This window comes from Protomyctophum parallelum, assembly GCF_964188405.1.
Source record: "Protomyctophum parallelum genome assembly, chromosome: 11".
In the NCBI taxonomy this organism is placed as follows: domain Eukaryota; kingdom Metazoa; phylum Chordata; class Actinopteri; order Myctophiformes; family Myctophidae; genus Protomyctophum; species Protomyctophum parallelum.
Window position 1 is genome coordinate 42,675,873 of NC_139707.1, and position 12,626 is coordinate 42,688,498.

General features: G+C 41.4%; 2 protein-coding genes across 2 annotated transcripts; one reads left to right on the top strand and one right to left on the bottom strand.

The window, feature by feature from the left end:
- Positions 1–653: 653 nt before the first annotated feature.
- Positions 654–3,418, bottom strand: trim13 (tripartite motif containing 13). Its single transcript, XM_083775890.1, has 2 exons — positions 2,806–3,418; positions 654–2,066 (listed from the first exon to the last, which is right to left on the bottom strand). Exon 2 carries the CDS (start codon positions 2,056–2,058, stop codon positions 817–819), a length of 1,242 nt encoding a protein of 413 aa, XP_083632016.1. The 5' UTR covers positions 2,059–2,066; positions 2,806–3,418; the 3' UTR covers positions 654–816.
- Positions 3,419–3,794: 376 nt separating this feature from the next.
- Positions 3,795–12,314, top strand: spryd7b (SPRY domain containing 7b). The gene is made up of 5 exons (XM_083777230.1): positions 3,795–3,935; positions 4,681–4,797; positions 5,854–6,020; positions 7,101–7,203; positions 10,700–12,314. Exons 1-5 carry the CDS (start codon positions 3,830–3,832, stop codon positions 10,795–10,797), a joined length of 591 nt encoding a protein of 196 aa, XP_083633356.1. The 5' UTR covers positions 3,795–3,829; the 3' UTR covers positions 10,798–12,314.
- Positions 12,315–12,626: the final 312 nt, after the last annotated feature.

Here is a 12,626-nt window from a genome sequence, read left to right on the forward strand (position 1 = left end):
ATCATTTGCCTGGCAACAGTCGGCTATATAAATAGTCTACACGTGTCCCGACGTGCGTCCTGCATGGCGTGCGGTCATTGCTTAAAATCTGACTCTTCCTGGGATTTCGGGTGTATTTAAAATCAGGATATAATCAATATTAAAAATCTTTATTTCAGTCTATTTTGTACAACCCTAAATTACCTTTTAAACCAAGGGTAACATTGCAGGAAAAGGGGGTAATCCTATATCTGCCCGTGCCGTGGATTCAAGAAATCATCAAATGTGCATGGATAATAGGGGGAGAAGGGGGAAAGAATCGGTCCCATGATCCATGCAACAAACAAGTCGGCTGCTATTTACCCTGGCCTGTATGTGTATGATATGTTGTCTGCATGTCATGACTATGCTGCTAAAACCTCTCTCGGGCCATTATGCAACGGTGGTAACCTTGGAGAGGTTGCAGCATCACCCCAGTGATGATGACGCGCCATACAGGAAAGCGAAGCATCAACATTTACAGCATGGAATATTCTATTCATCAATTTTCATGCGCATATAGGCCTATATTTGTGAATCTATAGGCCTGTAAGTAGGCTATAGTATAGCCTACCATGCTGGAATAAAAGACAGTGACATATAGGCTACATTTCACAACTTTTATTATACAACATGTTATGTAACAGGGATTAAATCTACATCGTCTTAATAAATGAAAGTGAAAATGAATTATAGGCATATGGTTATGCCATACCACAGGTGGAAACCTTAGGCTATATGGAATGCATCATCTACACTTTGAAACATGAAAGGAGAGAGAGCTATATACAACTCTCTTCAGTATAATTCTACGGCGTTATAGATTGAGTTAAACCACTTACAACTGCCCATAAAATCGACAGTGGTGTGTATTAGGTTCAGGATACAATCGTGGCACGCGCTCATCAAATATGTGCTGGCGACAACCGCTTCTCGCCAATAGAGGCCAACGTCAGCGAGGTGCGAGGAGAGGACCGTCAGGCAGGCCTCGGCCAGCGAGGACACGCAGCCGGACGCCGCGGTCAGGTTGCCCGGCTGCAAGAGCAGCAGGGACGGCAGGGACATGCTCACGAACACGATGACGGTCTTGAGGACTCCGAGCCACGGGGTCGTCGCGCCGCGGTACGACCCGCCGCTCTCGTGGGGGACGGAGATCTTGTCCACCTCTCGGAGCGTGAGCGAGTCCCATTTTTGAACGTCGAAGTTGCGCACCAGAGGGCCGACGTCCATGTCCGTGCGAGAGGGCAGCGGGGTTTCCCTGACGACCCGCAGCTTGTCCCTGAACTCCTGCATCCGCTCCAGAAAGCAGAGAGGGTCGGACACATTCCTGAAGGACTCCGCGATGCTGAGCGCCCTGCTCTGCTCCTCCAGCGCAGCGCTCAGTTTGTTGATCTCCGGATCGTAGGCTTGCAAAACGACCAATTTCAACGTCTCAAAATCGGAGAGAATCTCGTTCTTTTTGTGGTCAAGGGTGCTGGTTAGTTTATCGAAGTAATCTCTTACTTTTTCTGCGTCCCTAGAGACCAACTGAAGCGCCTTTTTCTTACTGGCTTCCAGCGATTCCAGGCACGACAGTATATCTGCGTTATGCCAGCTCTCCACCCCTTGGAATAGCTCCTCAAAGGCAGCTTTCTCTTGTTCATATGCATCGTCCAGAGCACAGAATTTGTGTCCTTTATGGTCACCTGTTGTAGCACAAAACCCACAGATGAGTTTTAAGTCTGTGGCACAGAATATATTAAGTGGCTGACCGCTGTGCAGTTTGCAAAATGACATCCTTGGCAAAACTCTGATTTTGTTGTACTTCTCCACTATTCCACGAAGAGAATAATTAATCTGCAGGCTATTTGCGCCATTGTGCGGCGTCTCTTTGCGGCAGGTGGGACATTTGAAAGGTGTTCTCCAAGCTGGACTTCTGCTCCCCTCCAAAATCCCTTCCAAGCATTTCTTGCAGAAACTATGTGAACACAGGAGAACTCGTGGGTCGTCGAAGAGACAGCAGCAGATAGGGCATGTCAGGTCCTCTTCCAGAAGCTCCATGTTGCATTCTGTAAAAGACATCGATGCGCGAAAACGTTAGTTTTGAACAGCAAAAAGATCAAACATAACAGGCTAAGGTTTGGCTGCTTGCCACGGCATAAAACAAACACTCCGTCACACGATAGTATACCCACCCAAGAGAGACGTTATACCGCGTTTGGAAAAGGGCAATAAACATAACGGCAAATTACGCACGATCATGTAGCATGCAGGCAGCCCAAATGATATACAGATCTGATCCATTGGTTTGTTCAGCTCTCTTCAGAACCGAAATGACATTCATCGCCATAACCGCAAAAAGGATACATGGTGAAAATGTGTTGTCAGCTCCGCAAGCCGTTCCCCTTTTCCATGATCTGACTAGCAGTAGCATACTCTCCTGCTTTCTGACATCCACTGACTGCAGACTCTGTATGCAGAGACCACGATCAAGCGCTGTACGTTATAAACCACGTCAAATAACTAGACTGCTTATATAGCCTATTTCTCAATGTTAAAAAGGTACAGATTGCGTTTGGGATCGTCTTGCTTTGCATTGCTTTGGGAAGAAGGGGGGGAAGAAAAAAAGCAGGAGGCTCGCCAGCGACACGGTGTGTCACCGCAGTCAAGAAACATATGTGACAAATTACCGACAAATCGAGTTCGCGTTACTGTTGGTCCTAGTTGTTGGCAAGGTGTGAGGAATGCTGTGACAGATTTTGCAAGCGCATAGTAACATGCAACTACTGGACCAAAAAAATCACTCACCAGCTGCTGAGACGCGCACAGTGCAACGCAATCATGGCGCTTCTTGTTGCTGTGCAGACTTCGCCCTTTCCGGGGAAAAATTAACCATTTCAGTGCTGCCTGGGAGGGCTTGGATGAAACTTTACATCTTCATTTCCCATGCAGGTTTAAACGTTGCGAAGACAACAGTGCGTGCCAGCACGAGTGGTTTGCATGCTTGGAACTCATGAATTCGTTTATTGTTTACCATTTGGCATGTTTGCGTTTTAATCCCAGTGCCATCAAAAGCAGAGGATCCCTGCAAGTTAGATGGGGGAGGGGCTGTTGCTATGCAAAGCATTGCATCGTCAAAGAGACTCGACTAGGTTGGTAGTCCCACAGGCTCCCACTTTGCCATCATCATCATCACACATTCAAACAAGAATTTCCCGTCCCACTTATGACTTTTTGGATACTCGTGGTCACGGATACTCACTCGCTAAAGGTAAACACAATAAAAGATGCAAGTGAAGACCCAAGACACTTTCAGTCTCAGATCATCATCATTGCTGATTGCTGACCCAGCCACTGCCCACTACTACCCATTTCAGTCAGTCAAAAACAAGTAAACAACTCATTTGAGGACTTGAGAAGGATGTTCGTTGTCGTTGTGAATGTGCATCATCCACATAGGGACGCTGAGTGTGTACTGTGCCCTCCCTTGGTAAACACTATTAAACGCTTGCCAAAAACTCGCCCCCGCCCCAGTTTGCGGGGGGATTATGTAACATTACGGGTCGATAACCAATAGTTACTTAGTCACGTGTAGAAATGTTGACCTTGATTTTCTTCCCTTGTTTCCATGCCATCAGGAGCAAAACTGCCTATCTTAGCAAGCAATGTGATTGGGCGCGTTGGGTAGATGGGTTTAACTTTAGTCGGTGGCATTCAGATTGACCGCAGGGTGTCGCTGTTCTGGAGTGGCGCGTTGTTTTCATGCTAAGTGTTTCCGGATGTTGTCGGGTGCAGCATCATCATCAACATCAGCCCTCTCAGAGAAAGAAAAATGGCTGCCATGTTTACGTGTTGTCTCGGCTGCTGCGGAGATGGAGGTTCGGGCCACATACCCCTCAAAGAAATGCCCACCGTTCAATTAGATACACACCACATGGGTAAGTATTTATGCTGTCTCTATCTCACACTGTGTGGAGTCAACCAGACAGTCAACTAGATGAGTCTGTGCTTGGTTTGGTAGGTGTAACTACTTGCTAACGCTAGCTCCTGTTAGCGTCGAAAAATTACCCTAGTCTTAACCCTAACCGGCTGAGTTGGCGTAAAAATATAAAATGTCATAACACCCCCAGCGAAATATATTACTCTAACGTCATCCCTTAATTGGGCGAAGAATGTATAGACAACAAATAAGGAAAGGAAACGCATCTAACTTGTAGTTAGACCACCAGGACCACCACACACTCGGAAGACTGTATGTGTAGTCTGTTGCAGGTGAGGTCGTCCATAATTCATAATAGACAGACACTAGCTATTTTCTCCTTTTTTCCTATTCCATCTTCGCTTTTATTCAAGTAATATTCAAGTAATATATTGCATTTGTTTTCTTCATGGTTACAGTGGGTTGGGCCACCATTAGATAGCTTTTCCAGTTACAAAACACAAGTTAACAAGGCCTCATCTGTTATCAGATGGAAGCAGCACACGTGTAATGAAATATAATGGACCGTGTTGACTTTGGAGAGTTTGAGTAAAGTCTAAACTTTGATCAGATTCTAAATGTATGTGACATGGTTAGACTTATTATTTATAATTTAATTATTTATTGAGTGGCATTCTCTTTTTCCTTTTTTATGCTTCTGATTATGAAGTTCTGCAACATTATTTGGATTGTCTCCCATTCAGGCACAGATGTCGTTATTGTCAAAAGTGGACGTCGGATATGCGGCACTGGGGGTTGTCTTGCCAATGCTCCGCTACATCAGAATAAGAGTTATTTTGAGTTCAAGATCCAGTCTACTGGTAAGCTACAGCTGATGATCTACTATTTCTGTTCCCCAACCCCATCCTGAAGTTCACTTATTCATGTTTTGAATAGGGCTATAGACCAATTATTTGTTTACGAACATTGAGACCGGTCGATTGGGTGACTGTTTTCATGTAATCAATTCCCAACAGATCTACAAACCTGTTGTTTTGGGGAGCGCTGGTTTCAGTTCATTCAACCTGTTGGCTAGTGACGTGCCCTCTAGGAGACATTTTGTACTTCTTTGTGCAACAGTATTGCGCGCAGAAAACGGCTGATATAAAAGTTCACATCATGTCTCGGATGTGACTGTTCTGTTGTGAGCTGAGGCCTCATTCACACACATCAAATCAAACGAACATGCTCTGTTCCGTCCGTGTTTCATGTTGCACCTAAATGCTTTTCCATTGGAAGTCACATGGTTTGACCAGACACTTGTGTTTGATGGGGGTGTTTGGTCAAACCACGTGACTTCCATTGGAAAAGCATTGAGGCGGCCATGAAACACAGAAGGAAGAAGGATGTTTGTCCGATGTGTGTACGAGGCCTCAGAGGCCTGCGTTGCGCAACATCATCGCGGTGTGATATAGATAGGCCTGTCACATAATCGCCTGATTGCAATTATTTGAGATATATTTTGCATAATCGTAGCCATAATTTTTAAAAATATTCATATTTCCGAACATAAAAAAATCAATAGTGTAAATGGGAATGGTAGATAGATCTACAAGGTTTCAACGCATCAGTGTGCAATGCACTGTGAGCTTGTATTATTATTTTGAGAAAAGTTAAAAATGATTTAATATCTCATCAGTTAATTTATCTGTCATACCTGCCCTAAAAGGCCTAAAAGTCAAACGGAAGTTATTTTTTATGTTCCAATGTGCAATGGCAAAAACACAATTAAACCATTAATAACAATTTGCACGACAATCATCAAGGACAATGTCAATGATCGTGACAGCCCTAGCCATTGACTGTTGGCTGTAAATGGAACACAACTGATTTCTCAGTCACATTCAACATCTTTCCCTCTTGTGCCCTGTGTCTAGGTATATGGGGAATCGGTGTGGCCACTCAGAAAGTGAATCTTAATCAAGTACCAATGGGCAGAGACACAAACAGCCTGGTTCTGAGGCATGATGGTTCAGTGTATCACAATAATGAGGAGAAGAACCGTCTACCTGCAAACAGCCTGCCTCAGGAGGGGGACATTGTGGTGAGTACAGCGACGGCATATCACTGCTTATCCTAGACCAGTGGATTTCAACATGGTGTCTTATCTGGGGTCGGGACCCCCAGGGGTGTTCCAGGTGGTCACCAACCAGTTGTGTAACGTAAGGCTATTTTTGAAAAATGACTGACGACTGACCGAAACATAGCCTTTTCAGAAAACTGTCAGGATGTAGAAGACATGTTTAGAATCTGATCTCAGGTCAGAATGGGTTAAGTGGCAGTTGGCCTCGAAAGAGGCAAAGCAGAAGTCTCCCCTCATGGCTTTGAAGATCGGCGAGCTGATCTACAATTGAATTCCACAATGTGTCGCTGATTCAACACGTTGTGGGTTTATGGATTAGCTGTGTTTGCCATGGGACATCATCATGTGACGGATAGATACAGCTGCCTCGCTGTAAACACAGACTTCACGACGCAGACAGTAGACACACACACACACACACTCGAAAGCACACACATTTAATGACGAATTGTCCCTATTGAATGAAAGATGACCTATTTATAAAATATGTTAGGTGTGAATTTAGAATTATATCAGGACAATTATCATTTATTAAGGCATATTTGTCTTATTAGTTTAAAAAGCAGGTGGCTATGGCAAATCCAGTTTTCTGGTGCTGGACAAAAGGTACATACATACAGAGAAGGAGTGGTCCGCACACAGTCTTTGCTCCAACAGTGGTGTGTTAAAACACCATTCTCAATCGCCTGATGAAGGCCGTTCACGGCCGAAACGTTGTGTCCTGATTTGAGAATGGTGTTTTAACACAATAAACACTGTTGGAGCAAAGACTGTGTGCGGACCACTCCTTCTCTGTATATTTGTCATAATAATACATTGAAGTATTATTTGTCCATCCATCCAGATGGCCAGAAAGAACTTAAACGTTAACATTAAACATGCAATAAACTAAATGTATTGAATCACTTGAGAACACAATGCCCAAAGGGTGGTTGGACAACTCTATAATTTGATAATTGCAAGATTAATGGAAGTGATGTCATCATGTTTTAAGAGTGCATCAAGTGATCATCTTGTTTTCCTTGTTCTGTTTTTCTCAAGGGTATCACGTATGATCATGTGGAACTGAATTTGTATTTGAATGGGAAGAACATGCATTGTCCCGCTTCAGGGATCCGAGGCACTGTGTTCCCAGTAGTATATGGTAAGTATTTCTGTTAACACCTCAATGACGATTTCTATTGATTGATACAGGTAGGTTATTTATTATTGGCCTCAAGTGTCATTCACATTGAGCACGATAACTATGACAATAACTAATTTATACGATGATGAACAACACGTTCTGTAAACGGTGACGCAAACAAGCTGCACACTCCAGCTGTGTGTGAGCCTGAAGCTGGATTCATACATCGAAAATAGCCGATCTACAAGCTCTCAGTGTGACGCTTTGCGAGGTTGTAGATCGGCTATTTTTGTATTGGTGCACGACCCTGCCATACGACGAAGTATTGAGTCAGAGGCAGAGCCCACATGCAGAGGGGTGCCGTGGGGAGCGAGAGAGATGGTGCTGAAAGACGCATGAATAGGATATGATGGATTATCTGACTGAGAAGACTAATAGCCGGGGAGCCAGTCACTGTGATGAGGTCAGCACATTTGGGCAAGTGGCTATGGCCGAATTCAGGGTAAAGGAAGATTTAATCTCCAGGTTTTAGGGGAAAATGAAAGGCGGGGGTTTTCAGAGTCAAATCTAAGACCCCTTTTACACGTCACCGGTGTTAGAAATAGATAGAAAACTGCAAAATAAGGTATCCTCCCGTCTCCATGTAAACGGGCAAAACAGTGAATCCGCAAAACCTGTGACATCATGGCTCACAACGCATAATGTTACATTGATTCAGAGCCATATGTGATCTAATATTTGGAGTTCCTACAATGAGCAAGCGCTCCCTCCTCCCTCAGAGATTGTGAATATAAAACCATGATGTAAATAAAAAGCCTTGTGATAGGCCTTGTGACAGCAGTGTTTACATAATGTATGTATAAAATATAACCATCCCGTGGCGTGCTCTGCCTGCATGCCTCTGGGCTGCCTGTCAGCCTGTGTGTCACTCGATGCGGTTAGTAGAAAGCAGGCAGAGATGGCCACAACTCATTGTATTCTGGGACTGGAAGCGTCATTCATTCATTCATTCAAACCTCTATTTATTCTTTGAAAGACATTGAGATCACCCTCGTTTGCAGTGTCCTCGAGATACGCATAATACAACATTTCAAAGCAATAAACAAGAACAGAACAGCAACATTCGAATAGGGTTGCGTGAAGGGGGAGCTACCTGGTTCTTGTACATGGGTGACTGGTCTATCTGGCAGCCCGTTACCGTCAACTAGCAACTTAGCGTTTTCATAAAGTTTGCGTTCTAGTGTAAAGGATAAACAAAAAATGCTACGGGACTTTACCATTTTCTCTGGCGACCGTTCTCGTGTTTAAAGGTGGCTTAATTTGCTTGGCACTCTAGTGCCTTTATTCTGAAAAACAAAGTGTTAAACCCATTGCATTGATTATGACTCATGTGTATTACTATTAACTCACCTGTGACATCTTTGGACTGAGGCCGATTCTAAAAATGCCTTGAAAACCTGACCTAAGTTTTCTGGAAAAACTTAAAATATTTATATAGCGGCATCAAATATTTAATTTTTTTGAATACTGTACAGAACCCCAAGAGGTGTTCCCGTCTAGAAGGGTTATAACACCAAAAGCAGGGGTTACCGCCCAGAATGGGTTAACCCATTATGAGGCAGATTCTACATTTGTCTTCTAAATCACAGTTTTCATGTCAAGGATGTGAAAGGGTATTTGGCCACCGAACCCACATTCCAAATTGTGTTCCAGGGACCCCCAGTTAAAAGTGTTCGCAGCAGATCTACAAGCTTGCAGCACGGCACGAAGTGACACGCTAATGAGCTTGTATATCTGCTATTTTTGAATAGCCAAAGTATAAATGTATGCTTTTATATCACATTTAAAATAAGAAATGACACAAATGCTTTCTTGGTTTTAATGGGTTAACATTACAGTTGTCCAAAGCATACATGATTCTTTTGGAGGTTTCTTTTCTTTCTAGGAAGCCATTTGTTTTAATTTCAGTACAGAATCAACTTGCAGAGAACGCAGTGAAAATAAAGTTACATTATTGTGTTTAATGTAAATAATTCCTAGGCCAATGTGTGTTTGCTGCCAACTAAATGTTCAAAATCACGTCGAGCACTATGCTGCTGACCGTGGTACTGTTATGCAAGTAACGGCTACAGCTATTCAAATAAGTGTGCCAATGTGGTCATGTCAAATACCCTTTCACAATGGTTATGGTATTGCCAATACTGGCAACTTGAGTACTAACTAAATCATATGATGTATGTATGACAAACATACATTTTATACATACATGGATGCTGACATCAAAATGTACCATGGCCAGCCTAGTCCATGAGATTATATTTAACCTTTAGATGGCAGCAAACTTACAAAAGTGCCATAGGGAAAAGTCACTGGAGAAACGAAACTAACTTTTAAACATTAATGACTTTGTAATGCTGACATAATTGTCAGCAAGAGAAGTGGAGGATGGGAATATTACTTGTTAAAACTATTAGAAAAATCTAACGAATGGTAGTAGTATGCGCTAGAGGCTATGCTATGGTTCTATTGGAGGTTATACTTGTCTGACAGCTCTTCCTCCAATAGTCTCCCAACAAACAAAAATGAAGGTCTTCTATGAAAAAATATATTTGAGTACTGGTCAAATCTTAGCCATTAATAGTAGGATATTCTTGGTTAAAATAAAAAGGGGTTTTGTGAAAAAAGTCACAAGCTCTATCATTCTCTGATAGTAATCATTGCTATAGTGTTTGTTCAGTAACGGGTGGTATCCCAATCTCTCCAACTCTAATAAACTAAAAATATATTTGTAAGTTCGTTGCCATTTTCAGCCAACACATTACCTGTGATTGTCTAAAAAATCCAATCCAGACCGACCCACCCGTCAAATAATGGACCCGTTGCCCGCCCTATTACCTGTGATTACATAAATAGCCTATATAGACACAAGTCACTCAATTTTTAAGTTATTTTGTGATTTTTATATAATCTCACCCAACGGGCACACGGCCCATTTCAGGACTATCCTGTATGAGTTCTCTCTCCCATTTGGATCATTTTTTATCTCAACCTGAAAATGCATTTTCTGTTTACTAAAGAGTAAACAGAAAAGACAGGCAGTCCTGTCACTGAACAAATACTGTATCGAAATTATTACAGAATATAGAACCTCTTTTGTTTAAAGGGTTGTTATGAAAAGCATGTTGTGTACACGTTAACATAATTTAGTTTAGAGTACTATCAAACACTGAGAAGCTAAATAAGCTTTTTTTTAACTCTTCTATGATATAGAGAAAGATTTGGTTAATGAAATTCAATTGAAATCTAACAAAGCATATTCTTATGTTTGTAAATCAAAATCTTACTGAGAACTTACTGATTTTGTTATTTAACCAATTAACAAGATACAGTATATTGTGCTTAATTGGATCTTCATAATGGATTTGTTTACATTTTCTGTATATGATGACATCTAATTTATTACATAAATTCCGAGATCTGTTTCTGACCTTTTGTTTATGATTCTCCGTTCTAGTGGACGACAGTGCCATCTTAGACTGCCAATTTAGCGACTTCTATCACACCGCTCCTCAAGGCTTTGAGAAGATCCTGTTTGAACAACAAATCTTCTAATATGAGCAGCACCTAAGTTCCCTCCCGCTTCTTTCCTCCTTCCTCCTCCTCTCCCACACACATGCACTACACCAGCGACTCTCAACCTGTGGCCACATGAGGATTTATTACAAGTGAGGCCCCCAAATAATTGGCAAAACTGAGATTATGGTAATGTTTACATTTCTTTAAAACCTTGAAAAATTAGTTTTTTCATTGTAATGAATTGGAACTTTTAAAGCATATTAATGCAATCCGGAACACAATCAATTGATTGATCATTAAATAAATAAACTAGCTCAGAGAATGCGCCCATCATCTGACACAGCAGCCGACGGCAACCTACTTTGAGATTTTCAAGTCCGACCCGATCCACAAATAGATTGAGAACCGATGCACTACACACAACCTCTTATCACCGTGACCAGTTTTGACATTGATTGGATCAAGTCTTTATGTCTGCCTTTTGATTGTCTCAAGTCTTATTATCCACTGATTAGTCATTTTGCTGCTGCTCTCTGTTGAAAGTTGTAGGTTAACCTTGATAAAAATATGAAAACGCCTGGGTATGATCTGATTGGCTCAAAGGCTGTCGGCCGAAGAAAGATGGTGACGTTTGTGCTTATTACCGTTTTGCAGTAGTAATCGTGTTCTATTGAAATCTTCCTGGTTTCTGCTTTCTCAGATGTGTATGCTATCTCTTCCAGGAAGTGTTTGAGTCCAATGGTAAAATATTCCCATTTGTCAGTGACCAGAAGCCATGTTTTGTTGACATGATTTATACTTATTGTGCATTTAATTTGGGGAGGTAATATCTGAATGTAAATGCCAGTGTTCGCCCAGATTTATTTATATGTATTTGATTCCATAGATTAAAATCTATATTTCGCTTGGGTATTATTTTCTGTCATTTTTTATTTTTTTTGGATTGCCAATGCCTGCGTCGACTTGTGACAAATCAGTCACTATTGTACCAGCTTTAACAGGCACATCATACTGTATGTGTATGTGTCTTAAGTAATTATTTTAGATGTTTGCAATTACTTGTAAGGTTGGCTAGAAGTCCAGAGATTTAAATCATATTTTAGGATCAGAGGTTGAATGAATGATTTGTTATACAAAGAGGTGGCACCAAAAAGATCTAGGCTGAAGCCGAAGCTTATTTTGCCTAGCCTTTATACTTGTATTGAGTTGAAATTTTAAATGTTACCAAGGTGAATTGTTGCTTTAATATTGGACACTAATATTTAAATTGTTTTTTAAATCACCATATAGCCTACTAAAATTGTTTCAACATGATTTTTTTTTTGTCTTTTGTATGGGGTATTTATTCAAAATAAAATAACATTTGCGAACATTTTTCTCTGACCAGAGATATACATTTCTATTCTATATCTATTATATTGGCTTTGCATTTCCACTACTGAGGTGAGAAAGTTGTAATTGATATTTCAAATGCTTTTTTGTTTGCACTAATAATGTGATGTATAAGCAAATCTTAATATTACTGTTGACTTATTAAAAATGTGTGTCTGGAAGTAACCTTGTCTTTCTTGAGAGCTGCATTTCAAATGCATTGTCTTGTTTAGCAGATTTTCCACATTTAGAATTTGTGATAAGACCCACAGGGCCAGGGGCCAAGGGTCCCCAGAAAAACAAGTTAAATATAATGTATCATCAGAAAAAAAAATCACTTTAACCTTATGCATCTGCTATTTTATTTTTTACCGGTAATAATTTAAATACATTCAGATGGTGGTCCGACCGCGGCCAGAACGATAAATTATAGATTTGCTTACGCAGTTATAGCTATGTCATCATCCGTTAAAGAGCCACCTGTCAAACCTAAG